This window comes from Haliotis rubra, unplaced genomic scaffold (assembly GCF_003918875.1).
Source record: "Haliotis rubra isolate DU_JTF1 unplaced genomic scaffold, ASM391887v1 Scf547, whole genome shotgun sequence".
NCBI lineage: Eukaryota > Metazoa > Mollusca > Gastropoda > Lepetellida > Haliotidae > Haliotis > Haliotis rubra.
In genome coordinates, this window is record NW_025767243.1 from 96,128 (window position 1) to 119,420 (window position 23,293).

The 23,293-nt window shown below is 43.7% G+C and overlaps 1 protein-coding gene across 1 annotated transcript in view; it reads right to left on the reverse strand.

Annotated features, from left to right (window-relative positions):
* Positions 1–1,024: 1,024 nt before the first annotated feature.
* LOC124253614 (centrosome-associated protein 350-like) overlaps positions 1,025–23,293 on the reverse strand; it is a 29,234-nt gene continuing 6,965 nt past the window's right edge. Inside the window, 29 exon segments of the mRNA XM_046687421.1 lie at positions 1,025–2,892; positions 3,248–3,386; positions 5,642–7,551; positions 7,952–8,207; positions 8,608–8,773; positions 9,203–9,269; positions 9,272–9,423; positions 10,454–10,736; positions 11,691–11,932; positions 12,257–12,365; positions 12,956–13,001; positions 13,354–13,428; positions 14,006–14,113; positions 14,722–15,010; positions 15,265–15,438; positions 15,548–15,679; positions 16,628–16,657; positions 16,708–17,015; positions 17,499–17,696; positions 17,799–17,952; positions 18,211–18,279; positions 18,497–18,869; positions 19,235–19,377; positions 19,379–19,385; positions 19,713–19,815; positions 20,575–20,735; positions 20,874–20,969; positions 21,620–21,882; positions 22,877–23,001. Of these exon segments, the coding sequence (XP_046543377.1) occupies positions 2,237–2,892; positions 3,248–3,386; positions 5,642–7,551; positions 7,952–8,207; positions 8,608–8,773; positions 9,203–9,269; positions 9,272–9,423; positions 10,454–10,736; positions 11,691–11,932; positions 12,257–12,365; positions 12,956–13,001; positions 13,354–13,428; positions 14,006–14,113; positions 14,722–15,010; positions 15,265–15,438; positions 15,548–15,679; positions 16,628–16,657; positions 16,708–17,015; positions 17,499–17,696; positions 17,799–17,952; positions 18,211–18,279; positions 18,497–18,869; positions 19,235–19,377; positions 19,379–19,385; positions 19,713–19,815; positions 20,575–20,735; positions 20,874–20,969; positions 21,620–21,882; positions 22,877–23,001 (6,834 nt within the window). The 3' untranslated portion in view covers positions 1,025–2,236.

Sequence of the window (23,293 nt, forward strand, 5' to 3'; positions counted from 1 at the left end):
AACTGGCAATCCCACCACTTCCCCTAGAACCATCCCCACCATCTAGACACTCAAAACACAACCCACCATCCAGATCCTTTGTCCAACCACACATCTTAAAAAACACTCCTGTACCTGCCATCCTGAGCCAGTAAGACACCAACGTACCAACTCATTGTCTCTACCCAAACACCCCAGTACCCACCATCCTCACTCCACATTCACAGCCCCATGTCCACCACCATGTCCCTCTATCCACCCTCACACCCCAATACCCACCTCCTGACGCTCCATCAAGCAGACACAGCTGTACCTACAGAATCAAGTGCTTACCACCCTCTACCCAAACCCACTATCACTATCTCACGTTACTCACTATCCTCTCCTGCCTCCTTATCTCCTCTCCACCAAAGACCCCCCCCCTCTTCTCACCATCATCCCCTCCCTCCACCCCTTACACCCAGCACCAACAACGTTGCCCCTCCCTCCACCCCTAACACCCAGTACCAACAATGTTGCCCCTCCCTCCACCCCTAACACCCAGCACCAAAACGTTGCCCCTCCCTCCACCCCTAACACCCAGTACCAACAATGCCCCTCCCTCCCCTCCCTCCACCCCTAACACCTAACAGTACCAACAATGTTGCCCCTCCCTCCACCCAGCACCAACAATGTTGCCCCTCCCTCCACCCCTTACACCCAGCACCAACAATGTTGCCCCTCCCTCCACCCCTTACACCCAGCACCAACAACGTTGCCCCTCCCTCCACCCCTAACACCCAGTACCAACAATGTTGCCCCTCCCTTGACCCTGTGTTCAAAGGACGGAATGTAATGTGAGACAGATCTACAACAGCAAGTCAGATTGAGCACTCCCATGTCTGTCAACTCAACCCATGGAATGGAGCATTTCAGAAATATACAACTGCTAGAGTTATACCCTTCTCACAACATGGCCTACCTGGATCAGCCTGACAGTGATATCTGGGAGTACATGACACATTCTACATAAATCTAGGCATAGCTGCCCTGTAGTAATTACAACGTAACACAAAAACAACATTTTCGATGACTCCGAAGTCTATAGATGGACTTGCATGATGTACACTGGCCGTAACAAACACAGCTAATCAGCCACTGTGGAAGCTTGATGTGATTGACCACTCAACCCTACAGTCTAAACATCTGAGAGTCTGGACAACACTGCACTGTCTCACATGAGTCTCCAAGATTGATGTCAGATCATCACTCCATGGTGATATCACCATGATATAACACCCAACAAAGATATGCCTGTCAATGGCTGGTATATTGTACATGATTTCTTTCCTAGTCCTGAACATATCCTGAATCCTATGGAACATTTTCACTCCTAAAATTCATCCTGGTGTTTACTTCCTGGAACAAGTGTTGGAGGCAGTTATCCATGAACATCCTTCAAGTCTTGCCCCCTCAAACATGTGCAGCTGAAGCATGCTGATTCCAACAGGATACACACACATACAGTCATCTGCTACTAGCCTTCATCACACTTGTCTACCCGAATACAAGCAGTATACCATGGCAGATACATCATATATCACACTCCAGCCTCCTCATTGCCAGTGGTGTCCAGTTGACAATAAATAAGAAGCTATGTACAAGAAATGTAAGCAGCTAGCCAGGGCTACACAAATGCATCACAGAGGAAGAGAATAAGGGTCGTAACAAACCCTTACTTGTCATACAGGTCCACATCCTGTTACATGTCCAGGAACTAAACTGTGTGCTGCGGGCTACCAGCCCTAACTCAGCATATCAAGTCACACATACAGTGACGTATCCAATGGCAATCAGGGAACATTACTCGCCAAAATAATCTGAGCTATTAAAGTGTCCTTTGGGCAAGTTGAAATATACATCTTTGCTTGATAGTTTGCCAATATAGCATCATTATTCAGGCAAGTTGTTTCCCTGGCAACACTGTCCTGATTCTGGGCTTATTAGTTGCTGCAGCAACCATTTTGTTTGCAGACAAACTCATCATGGGATCAAACAGATCACTGCTTGTTCATTCCCAGCTCGACTCTCACAACATAATTATCACAGATTGAGGTTGTTTGAGAATCAAGATCTAGTAAGTGGATCCATATTATGTAGGTCCTGTCAGTCCTGCAGATTTTGGATCCATTGACAATGATAAGAGTCATGCAGTTTAGCTCAGCTGCAACTTTGTCCACCTCCTTGGAATTTGACATTCTAAGTTTGACCACCATGTCTAGCTCTGCTGTGACCTGTAGTGTCGCTTCTGGAAGATCTTGTTCAGTGTATGTACAGTGTCTGTCAGCAGAGTTTCCATAATGACATCGGTCAGATGATTCTTTACTGACATTTCATCTGCGTCATAGTTCACCCAACTGGGCTCCTCGGCACGGAGCTCCTGCACAAGTACATTGTCCACGTGATCACGTTTCTTTCGAATATTCCACTTATTAACTGCCCTATCTGAATTCCGAGTTCCATTAATACCCATGATTTCACTAACTGCACTCTGAACAATTGGTCGCAGACGGTCAACAGTCGTGGGAGGTGACAACCCTTTGTAATATTTCGTTTGTTTCTTTCTAGGTTTCTGCCATGCAGGAGGGTCTGCTTCATGCTCATCCTTATATATCTCCTGGATTATCTCCCCTGTCAAATCAAACAAAAGTTGCTTAAACACACGTCTGCTATGACTGGCCATATCCCGCCCGTTCTCAGCTGACTTGAAGTATTCTTCAGGAGGCTCCACATTATCCATGGGTTCACCACATCGGCGACAGTTCCAGTACACATCGATGGCGCTGGAGACAATGGACTCCACTTCATCCTGTTGGTGAGGGACAGCAAACACTACCTCCTCCGGCACAGGTGGAGCTGCAGATGCCTCACCCCCTACAACAAACGGAAAAATGTTTAATAAACGAGTTGGTCAACAAAAGTTGAAATAGTCAGGCGTTGTTTCATCTACGCTGACACAGCAGATGCACCTGGTGCAGTAGCTGTAAGCAGCAACTCCCAAAACTAAACAAGTAATCTTGGTTTGATGATGTTAGAAGTTGTGACAGCCAACCTTTTGACATTCTGGGAATTATTCCATTTAATTCAGAATTTTTTTCCAGAAAGTTGTTCAACAATTAACACAATCCTTAGTACATGTCCCATCAGATAAAGATCTTACCATCTGTTATTGTCCTGAATGTGGGGTTTCCAGACACACAGTTTCACTGAACATGTATTACAGTCTTACCTCTACCCTGATCTGGTCCGCCAGGATAAGGAGGGGGAGGTTTCCCCATCTTCACAAGACCCATGTCGTCATCAAAGTATTCGTTTTCCTCCATCCCCAGCAAGCCGGAAATATCCTGGTCCAGGTCCTCAAGGCCATGCTGTAACACAGTCACACATTGCTGAACATACTGCTCACACATTGCTGAACATACTGTCACACATTGCTGAACATACTGTCACACATTGCTGAAACAAACTGTCACACATTGCTGAAACATACTGACACAGTGTTAGTCACACACTGTAACAGTCACACATTGCTGAACATACTGTCACACATTGCTGAAACATACTGACACAGTGTGTCACACACTGTAACAGTCACACATCGCTGAACATACTGTCACACATTGCTGAACATACTGTCACACATTGCTGAAACATACTGACACACATTGCTGAACATACTGTCACACATTGCTGAAACATACTGACACAGTGTTAGTCACACACTGTAACAGACACACATTGCTGAACATACTGTCACACATTGCTGAAACATACTGACACAGTGTTAGTCACACACTGTAACAGTCACGAATTGCTGAACATACTGTCACACATTGCTGAAACATACTGACACAGTGTTAGTCACACACTGTAACATTGCTGAACATACTGACACACATTGCTGAAACATACTGACACAGTGTTAGTCACACACTGTAACAGTCACGAATTGCTGAACATACTGTCACACATTGCTGAAACATACTGACACAGTGTTAGTCACACACTGTAACAGTCACATTGCTGAACATACTGTCACACATTGCTGAAACATACTGACAGTGTTAGTCACACACTGTAACAGTCACGAATTGCTGAACCTACTGTTACACATTGCTGAAACATACTGACAGTGTTAGTCACACACTGTAACACAGTCACACATTGCTGAACATACTGTCACACATTGCTGAAACATACTGACACAGTGTTAGTCACACACTGTAACAGACACATTGCTGAACATACTGTCACACATTGCTGAAACATACTGACACAGTGTTAGTCACACACTGTAACAGTCACACATTGCTGAACATACTGTCACACATTGCTGAAACATACTGACACAGTGTTAGTCACACACTGTAACAGTCACACATTGCTGAACATACTGTCACACATTGCTGAAACATACTGACAGTGTTAGTCACACACTGTAACAGTCACACATTGCTGAACATACTGTCACACATTGCTGAAACATACTGACACAGTGTTAGTCACACACTGTAACAGTCACACATTGCTGAACATACTGTCACACATTGCTGAAACATACTGACACAGTGTTAGTCACACACTGTAACACAGACACACATTGCTGAACATACTGACACACATTGCTGAAACATATTGACACAGTGTTAGTCACACACTGTAACAGTCACGAATTGCTGAACATTCTGTCACACATTGCTGAAACATACTGACACAGTGTTAGTCACACACTGTAACAGTCACACATTGCTGAACATACTGTCACACATTGCTGAAACATACTGACACAGTGTTAGTCACACACTGTAACACAGACACACATTGCTGAAAATACTGACACACATTGCTGAAACATACTGACACAGTGTTAGTCACACACTGTAACACAGACACACATTGCTGAACATACTGACACACATTGCTGAAACATACTGACACAGTGTTAGTCACACACTGTAACATTGCTGAACATACTGACACACATTGCTGAACATACTGACACAGTGTTAGTCACACACTGTAACACAGACACACATTGCTGAACATACTGACACACATTGCTGAAACATACTGACACAGTGTTAGTCACACACTGTAACACAGACACACATTGCTGAACATACTGACACACATTGCTGAAACATACTGACACAGTGTTAGTCACACACTGTAACACAGTCACACATTGCTGAACATACTGACACGGTGGTAGGCCCACTGTCACAATGTTAGTCCTCTTGTTCCATACTTTAACAATGTCACATATTGATGAACATATTCACACAGTGTTAGTGATACATCATCACCCAGTCACTCAATGTTAGACTGTTACATAAGTATTTAAACTGTGTTACATGGTAATACATTGCAAGACAGTCACACACAGATGAAAAGGGTTACAGTCAAACACACCATAAAAACAGTCACACTTTGTTAAAAGCACTGAAAGTCCAAAACAAAAACAGTTTTGGCCTTCCTATATCATTCAATGTTGATGATATTCAATAGGATCACTAAGTTTTGCCATTTGACCTTCCCTATCCAATATCTGTAAAGTACATCTGAAATTGTCATTACAATGCAATGATCCACAGATGACAAACATAGAGCAACAACATCTCACCTCTCCAGGCATGGGTGACTCAGGCCTTTGAATGAGATCAGCACCATCATCAAGAACCAGGATGTCCGGCTTTTGTTCCCTTCCACTATTCAGAAGCCCTCCAGCTGATAGGGAGTCAAGTTCATCGGATGACAGATGACCATTGACCTGGCCAGTTGAGGCATCTCTATCCCCATCTGTCCGACTCCGCTGCTTGTTTCTGATGGACACCATCTGTGAGATAGCTTCATTCAACATACTGTCCATGACACTGTCGGTGGCCTTGTCTGCGCTGACGTCCTTTGGAGAAGATGGCTTTATTGTCTCTGTGGTTTGATCAGGAACTTTCTCTATGACAGCGGTGACGGTCTGCTGCTGGAGTTTTGGTTTTGGCAGTGTGGCAGGAGGAATCTTCTTTTCTGGAGGAGCATGTTTGGCGGCAATGGTTCCCATAGTCTCCATTGAATCCTTCACTATTGACATTGCAAGATGGTCTGTGATGTCATCAGCCAGACTGTTGACATCACGTTTCTTCTTTACACCTGGCGACTGTGGCGGTGTTGTGACAAAGGACTCAACATTCTCGGCAGCATTAAGGATCTCCTTTTCAAGTTCTGTTTCAGTTGCAGCGGAAACATCTGTGACCGAATCATCTGGACTTTTAACATCATTCATCAAGTTCTCATCTATCTCAATCTGGGGAGATATATCACTTCCATGAACAAGCACACCATACTGGGAACGGCATGAGAAATATTCTCTTCCCCCTGATGTGCCATTCATATCACCCTCTGGCTTTTCCAACTCCACCCCAGCCCAAATTCCCGGAGCGAAATCCACCTTGCCTTTATACAACAATGTCCCTTTCTTCCTTCCCCACACCAGTACTTTGTCTCCAAGGTTAAAGTCAGCTAATGGATCTGTCATCAGAAGAGCACTGTTTTCCTCCTGGCCAAGTGGAGGTGGTGATCCTTCACGTGGAGTCTCAGTGGGTGTCTTGTCTTCGTCATCTTCCAGATCATCCAGTCCTCCCAGGACGTCAGCCAGCAGTGCGTTGTCCCAAGTGTCCTGCCTATTGTATGCCTTCTTCTCCGAGATGGACGGAAGACTGGCGGAGATGACCTCACTGACCTCCTCCTCAGTTCTGCCACCACCAGATTTGATGCTGGGCAGAGCTGAAGCTGGAGCTGGAACAGACTGAACAGGTGTCCTCTCTGACTCAGACAGATCTTCCTCTTCAAAGTCCTGACTGTAATTTGTACTGGCCACAGACTTCTCACTAGATGGGCGAGATGCAGTGCCCTCAGATTTTGTGGTAGAATAGGATAATGTGTGATGAGATTTTGTTTCATTCTCACTGTCGGATTCCGGTATTCCTGTTGTGTAGGATTTTTCACTGGCTTTGTTTCCTGCTTTGACACTTGAGTCTTTGTTCAGATCTATCTTTAAGGGCACTGATGTTGACTGTTCTGATCTAAGAGACAGGGCTTCCTCCAACTGCTCGGACACCGACACTTCAGACCTGTCTTTTGTCCCAACAGTCTGGTCAGGCACATCCAAGCGACTGTGGACACTTAGAGGTAGTTTAGAATTGTCCTGGCTCACGGACACAGCATCTGTGAAGGTCATACTGTAGGATGGGTCGTCGTCATGGAGACTCTGTTTGCTGTGTGAGTCAGCCAGAGCAGGCAGGTCAGTTTTGATCTGGATCAAGCCGGACACAGTTCTCTCTGACACAACACTGTCCTCTACATTGGATAACTCTTCAATGACTTCCGATACACTAGACTCAGACTTGTCACGTGGACCTGGTCCTGCCTTCTTTCCTGATGCTCCAGACTTGTCGGATTCACTGCCTTCGGAGATGCGGTCGAGGAAAGGAGACTTCTTCTTCCCTGGTTTGTCCTCCTGAACTGGAGACAGCTTCAGATCTGTAGAGAGAAGACAATGATTAATTGAACACAACAAGCCTGCAGGAAAGTATAATACCTGGTTTCAGAGAATAAATAAAGCTTTACTTGCATGTTCACATTTCCTTAAGTGATACAAAATTTATCATCTATACCAATTAGCGTCCCAATGAGACACTTGCATTAATGTGCAACTAAATACCCCAATACCATGACAAAAGTGTCAACGACAATTTAACACAACAATTTAACTTTGCACATTTATTAGATGTGATACTTCTGCTATAACAACTCCAATATTTGTCGATGATGTCTCTTGTCTAATCACAGTCCAACTCCAGTGAAAGTTAAACCAAATTAATCAGCATTTTCTCTGATTCTGACAGTATTTGTGTAAGTTTTCTGGCTAAGCTTAACCTACCCCTGCTGTCTGACAGTGATGGTGAGGTGTGGCTGGACTCTGTGCCATCCCGAGTGTCCTCGAAGCTGGAGGAGTGGTTATGTTCACCATCTGGTGTCCTCTTGCTGGGAGACACATCTTGCTGTCTTCCCTTCCCAGGTGATTTCCCTGTTGTGACTCTGGGATGCTTTATCTGAGGCTTGACTGTTGCCTTGACAGCATCATGTTCAAGATCAATCTGGTCATGTCGCAGCTGCGTGATGTAGTTGTCGTATGCCTGTTAAAACGTAGCACATCTATGTTTACATCCACCTCCATCTGTAAACTAGTAACATTCTGACTTGCCCAATAAATGTATGCAGGTTATATATCTGTCATGTGTATGGAATAGTCCGCACAGACTAAGCAATATGATCAATCAAACATACAACCAGCAGATCCTGGCATGAGAGAGGGAGGCAACCAAACTGTACTGCAAGTGCAACTGTTTACATTATTTGTCTGCCTACTAAGGTTCAGAATGTTGTACATGCAAGAAGAACAACATGAACTCTGCAACTCTGAAAAGGTTTTGTTCCTCATTACACAGAAGCTGACATCCATAAATTCTCTGCATTTTGTGGATAACTTATCAGAGAGTCATTACCAAAGATGAAGAATACATGTGATGGGTTCACCTCTATCTGCTTCTTGAGCGAATCCTCCTGAGCCCTCATCCGTTCCTTGGCCTTCTTCTTCCGGTCCTTCTTGAGAATGTCCACCTCCCTCCTTCGCCTCCGTACCTCGTCACTCAGCTGCCGAATCCTAACTTCATAGTCGCTTGCATCAGACAGGGTCTCTGTGAGGATAAGTGAGTGAGTGAGTTTAGTTTTACGCCGCACTCAGTAATATTCCAGCTTTATGGCGGTGGTCTGTAAATAATTGAGTCTGGACCAGGCAATACAGTGATCAACATTATGAACATCGATCTACGCAATTTGGATACGATGACATGAGTCAACCAAGTCATCGAGCCTGACCACCCGATCCCGTTAGTTGCCTCTTACGACAAGCATGGGTTACTGAGGATCAATTCTAACCCCGATCTTCAAGGGTGATAAGTGAATGAGTGAGAAGACTGCAAATGTTATAGCCCACTTTGGTAAAATCTGTAGGTAGGTTTCTGACAAACTGCTCACAAAATCAGCAAAAGTCAATCAGCAAATTCTGTCATGGTCAAGGGACTACTCAGTATCTATGATGATTATCTTCATTACATAAGAATCAGTGAGATGTTTACCTGTGTGAGAGATAGAGTCCTCTGATTCACTCTCTGACCCTCCCTTCCTGGACCAGGGTGAGGGGAGGGGAGAGGGGAACTGCCCTGCGGGAGGAACCATCCACCACCGAGGGACTTCTTCCTGCTGGGGGTCAAGAGTGGTGTCCTGCTCAAAGCAATATCATTGTTGTAGTCATCCACCACCGAGGCTTGGATTTGAACTATCGTGTCATCACTGGGGAAATAATAAAGATGTAGAACACATGTTATCAGTGACTCAGTAGGGTTGGATTTGAACAGTATTAATTCTAATTGTGCCAGTTAGCTGAATTTTTGAGGAATTTCTTTTTGTTTAACTCTGCACTCAGCAATATTTCAGCCATATGACGGCAGCCTATGAATAATCAGGTCCACACAATCCGATGATGGACATCATAAGCATCAATCCATGCAACTGGGACATGAAAACATGTGAGGAAAGCCCAGAGTGAGGCAAGTGTTGAAACCCATAGGCTTGGTGCTGATAAACCAGGAATTTCTTCAAAGATTCACACTGAAGATAAACGGACTCAAAGGAGTGGGTGAGTGAGTGAGTTTTACACCACTTTTAGCAATATTCCAGCAATATCATGGCAGGGGACACCAGAAATGGGTTTCACACATTGTACCCATGTGGGGAATTGAACCCGGGTAACCACTAGGCTACCCCACCGCCTAGGACTCAAAGGACACAGATTTCACTTATACAACCAACAGTGAATCATACAGTGTGTGACAGACCTTAAGATTCAACCACTATGCCTTCCAACAGACCCTGACCGCCTCCGTGGTGTAGTGGTTAGAGCGTCCGCCCGGAGAGCGGAAGGTCGCGGGTTCGATCCCCGACCGTGTCATACCAAAAGACGTTAAAATATGGTACTTGTTGGTCCCTGCCTGGCGCTCGGCATTAATGGGTACAACAAGGACTGGTCGCTCGGAGTCAGTATAATGTGTCTGAGTGGGTATTCATGCTTCACTGCGGCAGGGTATCTCAGTGGGCTAGCACTATAAAACCAGCTTCAGTCTGGGCTAGTACAAGCAGCCACACATACACATACACACGCATGCACGTCGTCATATGAGCGAAATATTCTCAAGAACGACATTAAACCCAATTTCACCTCACCTCACCTCCAACAGACCCTATTCAATACAAAGCAAATATCCAGTACAAAAGGATAAGGGAAATCTCTTCTAACAATAAAATGTTCCATATTCTGACTTACTTCTTCTCTGGACTGGATGTGGATCCCTCGTCAGACCGTGCAGGAATCTCTTCCGGTATTGATCCTTCACTTCCACTAGCTGCTGGTGACCTTGACCTCTCGCCCCTCGACCTCTTCTCTGATCTCTCAGTGCGTGTTGCACTAATTTGTGTGGAGATGGCATCAGATTTCTGGGTATAGGAGGTACCGCGTGCCCTCGATCCAGTCTCGTCTCTAGCAGTACTCAACTGTTCCGAGATAGTTGTTTCATCTCGATGAGCAGCACCTGCTTCCTTGGAAACTACTGTAACATAACAAGTGAGTGAGTGAGTTGGGTTTTACACTGCTTTTAAAGTCGAGTGCAATATTCCAGCAACATTATTTCTATCTTATACTCAAAATGATATTAATGGATCACAGAAAGTCAGAGATGAAACCAAATGATTTTGAAAAGTGTAAGCATATCTTGCCTGACCGGGACACTTACACAACAGTTGTTCCCTGTCTGCCGCTAGGCATTAAAGGGTACAACAAGGACTGGTCGGCTCGGAGACAGTATAATGTGTCTGAGTGGAGTCTTCATGCTTCACTGCAGCATGGTATCTCAGTGAGCTAGCACTATAAAACCAGCTTAAGTCTGGGCTAGTACAAGCAGCCGCACATACACATACACACGCATGCACGTCGTCATATGGGCGAAATATTCTCAAGCACGACGTAAAGCCCTATTTCACCTCACTTAACTTACACAACACTTACTTGCAACATTGAGTGAGTGTGTTTAGTTTTACGCCGCTTTTAGCAATATTTCAGCAATACCACGGCAGCTTTTAGCAATATTTCAGCAATATCAGGGCGGGGGACACCAGAAATGGGCTTCACACATTGTACACATGTGGGGAATCGAACCCGGGTCTTCAGCATGACGAGCAAACGCCTTAACCACTAGGCTACCCAACCGCCCCGCAACATAATGAAAGAAAGTCAGAAAATTTATACTGGCTACAATCACCTCAACAAACACCTTAGCTCATTTGAATTAGTATATTTGTTTTTGGACAGAAGTTAATGCGCGAAGGGATTACCATCAAGTGGGACAAACTTTCAGTAATGTAATGTAGTAGCATTTTCCTTACAATCTCTTCCCTAGAAACACTTTCTTTGTCACAGGTTCTCAGTTCAATAATGTTCTAGGCTGGTTCAATAATGCTGGCTGTTGATATGAAGACGCATTCCTCCATTATTTCTCCACACCCACCTTTCTTCGAAGTTGTGTCCTCTTGCTGAGACGACCTTGGTCTGCCCCTCCTGGATGGAGGTCGGTCCTGTTTGCCAGCAGCGCCACCTGGTGGTGCCCGTTCATCACCCCAGACAGACAGCGCCTGTTTTTCCAGTGTGAACACCTCCTGTTCCTCTTCATCCAGCCGCTGTTTCCATGCCAACAACTCCTCCGCATTCCGCCGGCGATTGTGAAGCTTCTGCTCCCGAGACGTCAAGTACCTAATCAAGTACACATTGATTAAAAGGTATTACAAACGAAAATCTGTTCCCACTGGGGATAACATGCAGATAGACAAGAAATGCATGACAAGGGCCATATCTCTGTAAAGAATCATGTACATGGTTTCCATCAAGGCATTTGTGTCCTGAAAATACATACCAAATTTGGTTTCCAAGGTTTTTGAGAAAATCTGTCCCCATTATCTCGACGGACAGACAGACGGAACTCAAACTAATATCCCTCCCACTTTGTGGTTGTGGATAATGATACTTATACCGCTCACTGATTTAAAAACATGGCATGTAGAAAGGAATAAAACTCACTTCTGGTCCAGCCTGTTCTTCATCTGCTTGTCTATCTTCTGCTTATCTCCCTTTGCTCTGCGTCTGGTTTTCGTCTCCTTCCCATACACTTCTGAGTCTGACTTGTAGTCTGGAATGACAAGAAACATTGTGTTACCTGTTAAAATCAAAAGCAGAAATTAAGAAGAGTTGAGACAAGCAATCAAGGTTCTGTAATTAATAACTGTAATTGCACACAGTCACAATATACCCCAACTTAGATACTGACCTCAACAATATCACATCTTACCAGTATGTGTAAGAACCCTGTACAAGGTTGGTTTTGTCTGGGACACTAACTTCAAGGTCACAACATATATGAATGATTGCATATCTGTGTACAGGGATTTACCTGGAGTCCTGTATTTGAGGGTCTCGGTGACTCATACGCTTAATTTTCAGGGGTCCTGGACTACAAAATGGGGGTCCCAGACACTTAAATATTATAATTAATACTGATATTGTATTGTGTATCATGATCATCACATTGTTACAGTAATTAAATTGCAAATAATACCATACCCCAGCTGGTAGCAAATTCAGTGATAACTTATTGTTACTTGACATCCCTGTGGATGCTCTAATAAATTTTGTTGCATCCATTGTCAATTTTTATGCATATAGGACGCAGGAATTCGCGTCCTGTAAATCCCTGTGTGTGAATCAAGTTGGAAATCTCACCTTTCAGTTGTGACATATCTTCACTGACGTCTGATGCATCATCCAGCTGAAGACAGATTAGAAAACACATCAAAACTATGTACACACATTAAGAGGGTGAGCTTCAAGCTTTCAGTAGTCTCTTAAAAGTTTTTAAATGTACTCCTAGCTTATACCACTAATGAGTGAGCGACTGAGTTTGGCTACTCGCTGCTTATTTTACTCATATCATAGCTTGTAAGCAGACATTGATCACATTTCTACAGCCTGTGTACGGTTATGATAAAGCAAATCAGGTATTCAAACCAAGCATCACAGGTTTCAGGTATGCCAAAGAGATGCACCATGCATGGTGACTTACGCAATCAATGACTGGGCAATACATATATTTGGTTTATCCTATTTCCCTTTAAACTTACTGCACTGACTTCATCCTCTGTATGAACCTCCACTGGCCGATGTAGTCGACCTTTCGGCCTCAGATGCCCTAGAGTCTGATGAGAAGTAAAACATACATGAGTAAATAGAGGGTGGACATAACCTCAGGGTCTTTGTCACAGGTATCATCATCATCATCATCATCATCTAAGTGATATGTGTTTCTTTCTTAAAAGTTTGCTTAGATAGCAAAATTCAATATATACTGTTTGTGTGTTTGTTGATGGTGGTCTGCAAGTAATCGGGTCTGGACCAGACAATCCAGGATAATTGGGAGGCAATGACATGTCTCATCTGGACCAGGCTGACACCACCACACCAACACAGCCTTACCCCTGACGTTAGTTTCCTCTTATGACAAGCAGGGGTTGCTAAAGACAAATTCTGATGAAATCTTCACAGGTACAATATCTACTGGCTGTATTTAACTTTAATAATGGTCAATGGAAAAAAGCCTCCCAAAATGTGCCCTTGTAAACAACATTGGCAGCAGGTCATTTTAAGATCCTACCTGAAGTTGCAGCCTGGGGCCAAAATAATTCTAATGCATGTTGCTTCAATACCCTGGTGTCCCCTACAATACATGTGACATTTTCACCTTATCATAAATTATCATCTTCTAACTGTCCTGACCTTTTTGGTTGACTGTCTCATTTTTGCAATTTCTTCATGCTGCTGGAGGAGACACTGTCGTTCCCGACTCGCCAACTTGTTGGCTTCCTGAAGGCGGCGAATTTCCTCCTACAAAACATAGAGTGAGTGAGTAAGTGTTGAATGCAGTTATATGAAAGCCACTACACAGATAAACAGCCAGTAACTGATCATAGCAAAGATCTCAAAAGAGTCCTGACAAAGTAGCAGCAAGGACTCTATATCAAACTATTAATGTGTCACACTTATTTGCCATATGACTTTAAATAGTTATAAATGCCAAAATTTTGCATAATAATCAAACAATCTTTTTCAACAGTCACCTTTAGTTCTAAATACATATTACACACCTGAACATTCAGTCATATAACTGAATGCTCTTGTGTGTTAATTTGGAAGGATTGTCACAACTTTGTGTTAGAGTTACTTCCCTTTGGTTTTAATAGTGACATGGAGAAAATCAACAACTTTCACAATGTCCGCAATACACAATTATTTTAAGATAATAATAATAATGGAAATTTATACTGTCCTAAATCCAACCACTAAGTGGGTGCTCAAAGCACTACAAATGCTACAGCTCCAATGGCCAAAGCTGTGAAATAGTCCAGCCAATCATGGACTTTCTAAAAATGTTTGTGAGTTTTTTTCAAGAGTAACTCTACTCACAAAAGCTCTTCTAGTCTCCAAGATCTCACCTGCTGCTCCTTCTGTCGCCGGAGAATCGACTGCTCCTGTTTGTGGATCTCGGGGTACTTGTCATCATGACCTCGGTGCCGCAACTGTTTCTGCTGCTTGATCCACGCCAGCTCCGCCTTTGTCTTCTCCTTCAGGGCCTTCTCCCGCAGTCGCAGCAGTGCCGCCTGGTGCTGTGCACGCAGCTCCTCCTCACGCATAATCTGACGCACCATCTCCGCCGTGAACTTGCTGAAGTTGTCCTCTCCCACGAACAACGATGTCAAGTCTCCGATGGCAAGACGACTGCCACTGCCTGTGAGCACAAACCACGACTCAATGAGTACAACATCTCACACACTCATGAACACCATGGCTTGTGGTAAATCAATTTGAGAACGAAGTAAATCTTCAAATCTTGATCAATGACACTTTGAATTTCAATCTGTAGAATTACATAACATCTTCCATAAGACTCCATAGGGTTTCTTCGAAAACTCCTTGCGCTAACCTGCAAATATTTATCAACGATGACATGTATTAGTACCTGTCTCATCAGCAGCAGCTAAAACTGATGAGTCGGCATGACGACGCTTGACCTCTTTTCGTGAGATTCTGAGGGCAGTACTTGTCTGAAGGATTCATCTTCTGTCATGGACTCATCAAAAGACATTGTGTAGTCCTCATCTGTTGAACAGATACATGGTAAAATCAAAATCAAAATGATTGAAACATACAAACTGTTTACTGATTAAGCCATGAAATGCTGGTTGTAGATCAGTCAGTGAAGGTTATTATAGAAAGCTCTCACAATTGCTGATGTTCATCTGCCATCACAAGGAATCTCACCTCTGATGTCCTCCTTGATGCTCATCTTGGACACGTCCCCGGCCTTCAGCATCACTGGCGGTGCGGATGCTGTCACTGTCGGTGTCCTGCTGAGAGTCTTTAGCTGTTCTCACACTCTCCGACACGGAACTCCTGCAAGTTATCTGACCTTTAGACACTGCTGACAAACACTGATGGTACCAGGATTCTCTTCTACGATTAGAAAGCGAGTGACGCTTTACAACGCTTTCAGCAATCTTCCAGCAATATCACAGCAGGTGACACCAGAAATGGGTTCACACATTGTGCCCATGTGGGAAATCAAACCCGGGTTATCAGCATGACAAGTGAATGCTGAAACAACAAGGCTAACAAAACGCCCCAGTATACCATTTACCATCTAAACAACGCCACATACAGCTCTGATACAGCTGATTGTGCAACTCGGGCTGTATGTCATGTTACGAGAGTGTGTTTCTTGTAATTTGTAATAACATTGGTTAGGTGATAATAATTATGAGGCACAATGTTTAAAGTTTTGAGTGTTGGTTGTGGGTCACATTTCGAGTCATATATGTTCAGTGGCAACAGTATTTTAGCGGCACGCCTTTATGATAGCGCTCCAGAGCTACCTCCCTTGACCGGATGTTTATGTGTTGACATCGTCATGTCGTATATTCAACACGTTTCAAGAAAGATCTAAGTGGTTAATGATACAGCCATGCTGTGACCCATATGTGACCCAAAACTTTAGATTTGTGACTCAATTGCATTGTATTAGAAATCTGTATTGTGATTCAATGTAGCTTGCTCATTGTTTGCTCAATATATTATTGAATATTTTAGACTTGTCTGTGTTATATTTCGTTGGTTCAAAGGGGATTCTTAACCTTTTTTCATGGCAATTATTTAACCGTAACAGTCACTAGGAATGGTATCTCAGTAACAATATGGTGTGTCAGCTTATGTGATGTTGGTCTTAGACTTCTTCAACTTTGGCAAAAGAAAACCCTGAGCATGATTATGGTTCTAGACAATTCGGACACACATTCTCCTTATGATAGAGATATCTTCAACCATTATGCTATAAGTTTCTCCTACCTTGATGGTCGGACATATGACTTGCTGACACTGTAAGAAACAGACATAGGCTTCCGTGGTTTCCTAGACAAGGAATCGGTCACATCAGTGTCGATCTCTGACTCTGACCCCTTGACCTTGACACTGCGTCCCGAGAACTGGATTTGTCTTTCCGTCCTTGACGTCTGTTATTGTCGGAGGGACCAAGGTTCCATGCTTCTGCTGCTGCCCGAATGGCCTCTTTCTTCAGTGTCTGTATCTCCTCACGACTCAGCCGGGGCACTGCCCCTCCTGCTGCACCTGACCCTGCTTTCTGGGTCTCTTCAAGTTGCTGGTTGGCCTCATAGGCCTCTTTCTGAGCCTGGAGTTTGAGCTGACGCATATCGTGCTCGTGTGTTTGTTGTCTGGCCTGGGAACAGCAAGATAAAAAATAAACACTGTGTAATAAGCACTTTTGAAAAATAAACTCTGAAAGGAAAATGGAAGTAAGAATTGATTGTGTTTCAAAACACTAAATCTGTGTGAATGAAACAGGCCATGTTTGGTATACATTGGTCAACTCTACACTGGTCAACTGTTCTTCAGTATTTGAGCCAGGGACAGAGCATGTATACAGTCTGTTTGACAAGAAAGTGTCCCCATGAATTGCTAAATATATCAGTTTAGAAAGGTAGCTAATAAATATTACGAGGCAAGATCTTCATTAATAACCTATACCCAAACACCTTTTCAGATATTAGAAATTGTCATGCATCAAAGAAAAAGTTGTTTAACAAACTATCATCATTATAAACATGACTGCTGACAGTTGGCGAGGAGGGGCGCACAACACTTTCTACTCAAACAGACTGTAGTCTACACCAGTGAAAAAACCTTCTGAGAATCAACTCACTTTCAGCATCTGCGCCAGGGATACAGTTTCCTGCTGGGCCATGGAGACAGCACGTGTGCGGTCAACACTGGTCAGCTGATGCAGTGTCACTTCCATACTTTCAAGACGATTCAGCTCTGCATACATCTTCTGCTCCAGAGTGCTTGGGGAGAAGCGTCCAGGCTCGCGGCTCTCAGCTCCAGGGGGAGGTAACTCATGCTGGAATCAAACAAAATATTTTATGGTGCTTCTTCTAGAAGAACACTGGCTCTAAGAGGCGATGTTAATTCTAAGACAGAAATGCTTGGGGAACATACTTACCCTGGATAACCTTGACCTCAGCGTTTCCTCATTACTGACCAATGAAGCATCAGAATCCTGACCTGAGTCCTCCGACATCTTGACACTGTTGTGTGAAAGTCCAGGCCTGGAGTTGGGTCTGGAGGCTGTTGGAGTCCTGTCTTCATCCTCCTCACTGTGAACATACAGAGTGAGTGAGTGTTAGACAATACAAGTCACATAACAGCTGGTTTAACATGAGCGTCTATGTTCCAGATTATGGACCTATGTCAGTTACAGACACATAGCCAAGTTGAAAACCAGGCTTCATTTTCACAGGCATCATAACAAGAAGCATCTTTTGATGTTGGTACAAAGTGGCCAAAGACTGCATTACAGATAACTATATCAGCAGTGAATGACTGGCAATTAATGACGATGGAGAGTACTTTACTCGAAGGACTGGATGCAAGATTCATCAGTGATGCTTTCTCGAACAGGCCGAAAACTGGCTGGGTCCCGCCTGAAACACATGACTTTAATGTACTATATACTGAGTCATACAACTTCTGAATCACATGAGAACTGAGATACATGCGGTATCACATGAGATTTGAGATATATGCTGTATCAGATGAGAACTAAGATACATGCTGTATCACATGAAAAGCTGTGTTTTACTATCAGTTACAACCACCATCTGTTTATCCCATATGTATGTCTTATATCACCCAATTTACCTGCTGTGTCTGCTGTCAGCTTGGGACATCTCCACTGGCTGAGACCTGCGACTCACATCATCAACTCGGGTGGAACTTTGTTTGTCTGGGACTCTGACCGGGTCCCGTGACTTAGGTTGTGTGTGCACCTCGCCCTTCCCCGATGTCAACCCCATCTGCTCACTGACCACAGAGGCAGACTCAGTCAGTCGGGACGCTGGTTGTTGACCGATGGAAGACCTTGATGCTGACTGCTGATTGGATAGCCTTGATGCTGTTCCTTGATTGGACGATGTCTGTGGTAATGTTCCCTGATTGGTTAACTGCCTAGCCTCTTGAGAATTCATTGCACTATCCCTTGGAAAACTGGGTGCTGGAGCCAGTCGATCATTCTCTGTGGGAACATGATATTACAAGTAACCATCAACAGGACATCACATAGCACACTTCCAACATTCAAACTCTTCATGATAACAAGATGTATTAAATGTAATTAAACAATATTCGGGAAGAATGAACAAAGCAAAGATTGAAATAACAACATTGCAACTTAAGAAGTGAAAATATCAAAAGAATTATTCAAGTAAACTGTCCATCAATTGACAACAAGAATAGAGTCCGAAATCTAGACTGCTGTGAGTATTGTAGATAATTTTAAAAGATTCTGCATATTTTGGTTCCTTTGTCAGTTTGAGAAATAACTCATCTGTATTCCAAGCAAACTATACAGGGAAGAGGTGTTAAAGGGAGATAACTTACCCCTGCCCATGCTCTTCATCTTGCGCTGGTAGACGTTGATGATTGACAGTGGGTCTCCTCGTGGTTCCTCCCAGACATACTTGCTGGTAGGCTTGAAGGCAGTAGTTCGAAGGTGATGGTCGCTAGCCCCACCACGCACATGCTTCAACATCTGCAGAAAAGACATAAACGATTCCAAATTCATGAAGACAAGCAGGGTATTGTCCAGTTTTACTCAACTGTCTGCATGCAGAAGACACCAGGTTGTCTGGTTCATCCATTATACCAAAATGGGGAATCAAACCCAGACCTTTAGCACAATGAGCCAACACTACACCCATCATCCCCAAATCACTGTGGATATTTTTCTTCAATGAGCAGGTCAGTTATCTTGCTTTTCATAGTTCTCTAATGTTTATTCAATCCTGACTCTTACAATATAAGCCAACACTCTTCAAGAATGTTTAAACAATGGCATTAATGTAGCGGACAAACTGACCTGTCCAGGGCGGGAGTTCATGGACTTCGTTCTCGGAATCTTCAGTTATTGTGATGTCGCTGAAGGTTGAGGTTTCAGTGATGGAAGACTCTTCTAGGGCATCCTACAACAGAGAGTCACACAGTCAGTGAGTGAGCTGAACTCCAGCTTTAACACAATCTACAGTGTCAGCAAACATAAACAAAAGGCAGTGAGGTGAGGTGAGGTGAAATTGGGTTTAACGTCGTGCTTGAGAATATTTCCTCATATGACGACGTGCATGCGTGTGTATGTGTATGTGCGGCTGCTTGTACTAGCCCAGACTGAAGCTGGTTTTATAGTGCTAGCCCACTGAGATACCATGCCGCAGTGAAGCATGAATACCCCACTTCAGACACATTATACTGACTCGAGCTGACCAGTCCTTGTTGTACCCATTAATGCCGAGCGCCAGGCAGGGACCAACAAGTACCATATTTTAACATCTTTTGGTATGACGCGGTTGGGGATCGAACCCGACGACCTTCCGCTCTCCGGGCGGACGCTCTTACCACTACACCACGGAGGCGGTCCCAAAAGGCAGTACATGATGGAGAGAGTAGATAGGTATAAGCAAATTCATGATGAAACAGTAAGGATTCAAGTCCTTGGATCTGATCTTTTCCTCAACTAAGGGCAAATACACCATGGTCCATGCAAGAAGTTCTCAACACATGATCAATGATTAACACTCTGATAACAAATATTTCTTTATGCATGCATCCATCCATGCATCCATCATGTTCCTACGTGTGCTACATAAAGTTACCATGGTTACCAGTAAGATGTCGATCACAGCTTACAGAAACTGACAAGAATTCCACAATCATCCTCTGCTACTTACAATATCCCCGATCATTTCCCCCGTCCTGAATCGTTCACCGAGAGTTGTACCCGAGGGAAGTGGCCAGTTCATGCTCTGGCGTACCGTATGACCTCTGTACGCTGCCTGGATTCGGGTCGCAGCCTCGTTTGCATCCCTCTCACCTGGCACAAGGCGAGATCCTTGAAGGAAAGAGGGGAAGGTAAATACAAGCCATGAAAACCTCTGAAACTTCATACAAGCTTTACAAAGAAACACTTTCAAATTAAATAGTATAATGACCACCACTTAAGAATTTATTAAAACTAAAATGAACTTACCTGGAAGATTTCTGTCAAACACGTGGTAATCATCACGTGACCCAATGATCCTGTCATAGCGTGGCACTGCATTAACATCCAAGCCACGGTTTGCAGCTAAAGAAACAAATAAATCAATTCACTAAGCTTCTGATTTTAGAATTTCAATATTTCAAGCTCATATGTTTTAATTAGCTTGTATAGAATCTCAGTGCAAAGTCAAGACATGTTCGGCTGTCCATGTGTACAATCCTGTCATTGGTGAAAGAACATGAAATCTGACTCTTGGAGTTGACTGACAAATAGTGACAACTAAATGTTAAGAGATTTAGGAACATACAGAAATAATCATGCAGAGAATTAGAGGGTCACAACAAACGGTCGTCAGTCCATCAGTTCTGTTTTCTCCATCCACGGTATGGCGTGTCAAACCTAGAAACACCATCAGCATAACCCAGGATTGGAACCATCATAGGTTTCTGGTGTGCCAGCTGATGGAACTTTGCACAGTGAGTGAGCGAGTGAATTTAGTTTTATGCCGCTTTTAGCAATATTCCAGCAATATCACAGCTGGGACACAAGAAATGGGCTTCACACACTGTACCCATGTGGGGAATCGAACCAGGGTCTTCGGCGTGACGAGTGAACGCTTTAACCACTAGGCAGCCCACCGACCCTGAACTCTGCACAGTAAACAGCAGCACCAAGGACGACTAAGCTATAAATGGCCTCTGATATTATCAGTAGACTTCAAAAACTCCACTCACCTTCCATAATGTTGCGAGACACGACCAGCTTGTTCTGTAACGTAGCTGAAGTCTCCTTCACTGCCCGGATACGGTCAGCCTGGCTTCGATGTGAGTGTTCAAGGTTGGGTTGCTGGTAGGTGGCGCCACCTAGATCCTTTTTTCGATTGATGACCTCAGAGAATTTAGACAGGACAGCAGCTACATCAAGGTTGAGTTTCTGCCCTCCGACTGTGACAGGAGCTGGCTGAGCTGTGTGGAACTGGTGAGGAACCTCTGGATCTCTGATGAAACAGGAAAGGTATCTGATGAAGCTGAGATTTGTACAGCAGATACAGCAGCTAAAGAATGCAACTAATACACAGATGAGAATGGGTAGGAGTGAAAAAAGAGTAAAATGAACCGCAGGTGCCCATGCCAGATCCAATGACCTCAGTATGATCAAATCCGTGGAAAATTCTCATCCCTGCTAATAGTTTGATCAAACAATTGCTCTATCGATTGATCTCGCTTGCATCGCAATATTCAGGGTGAGGGTGGCAGGAAAATAAATCTTTAGTGATTCTATGGCATTTCATTGCCTTACCAAGCACAATTCGTTTTGACTTTCTGCTTCCAAAAAACCAATGCAAATGTAAGCCACACCCACTACTGTTTCCACATTGGTTGATAAAAGTAGCGGGTAGAACTTGAGTTTCTGTATTGCCATGAATGATGTCACTTATTTCGCGTTGTTGTTAGAGTGAGTGAGGAGATAGAGTGAGTGAGTGAGTGAGTGAGTGAGAATGAGTGAGTGAGTGAGTGAGTGAGTGAGTGAGTGAGTGAGTGAGTGAGTGAGTGAGTGAGTGAGTGAGTGAGTGAGTGAGTGAGTGAGTGAGTGAGTGAGTGAGTGAGTGAGTGAGTGATTTTAATACTCTAGCAATATCACGACAGGGGACACCAGAAATGGGCTTCACACATTGTATCCAAGTGGGGAATCAAACCCGAGTCCTCGGCGTCATGAGCGAAAGCTTTAACCACTAGGCAACTCCATCACACCTATTGTTTGTTAAAGAGTAAAGAAGCAGCCTGTGAAGTATTTGTTTGTTTGTTTGTTTGCTCAAAACAACTGACTTTCATGTTTTTGCATTCTTTTCAGAAATAAACATAAAACCAGAGTTGTCTTCAGTTGTCACCTGAACAAGTGATATATTGAGTCTGGCAGTTTATATTTCACACAAGTCAGAAATACAGCTACGGATTCTGGTCTGATGTCAGATGGATGACGTATGTGCCTACCGTCTGTCTCGGGGCGTGCCTGTCGGTGTAACGTCCTCTTCAGTCCCCTCCGTCAGGGTGGAGTCGTCATCGTCCATCTCCATACCTGCTCCACCAACTGCATTCTCCTTGTCAGAGTCTAGGTTCTGAGACACAAACTTGGAAATTATATTCCACAAGTTTTTATAACAGTTTATTTTCTAGGACACTGTCATTGTTATTCAAAATGTCCAACAGATATTTTTCAATTTTGGTACCAAAACAGAAGAATGTCTTTTCTTCTAATTCAAACATTTGCTAAAACAGTGAAAACTTAATGATGACATTTGTCTCCAGGAAAAATCTGTTGGTCTGGTAGATTCAGCCAGTAATAACCTGTATAATAACAATAAATTCTACTAAAAATTACGCAAAGAGACAAGTCATCTAGTAGTGTGA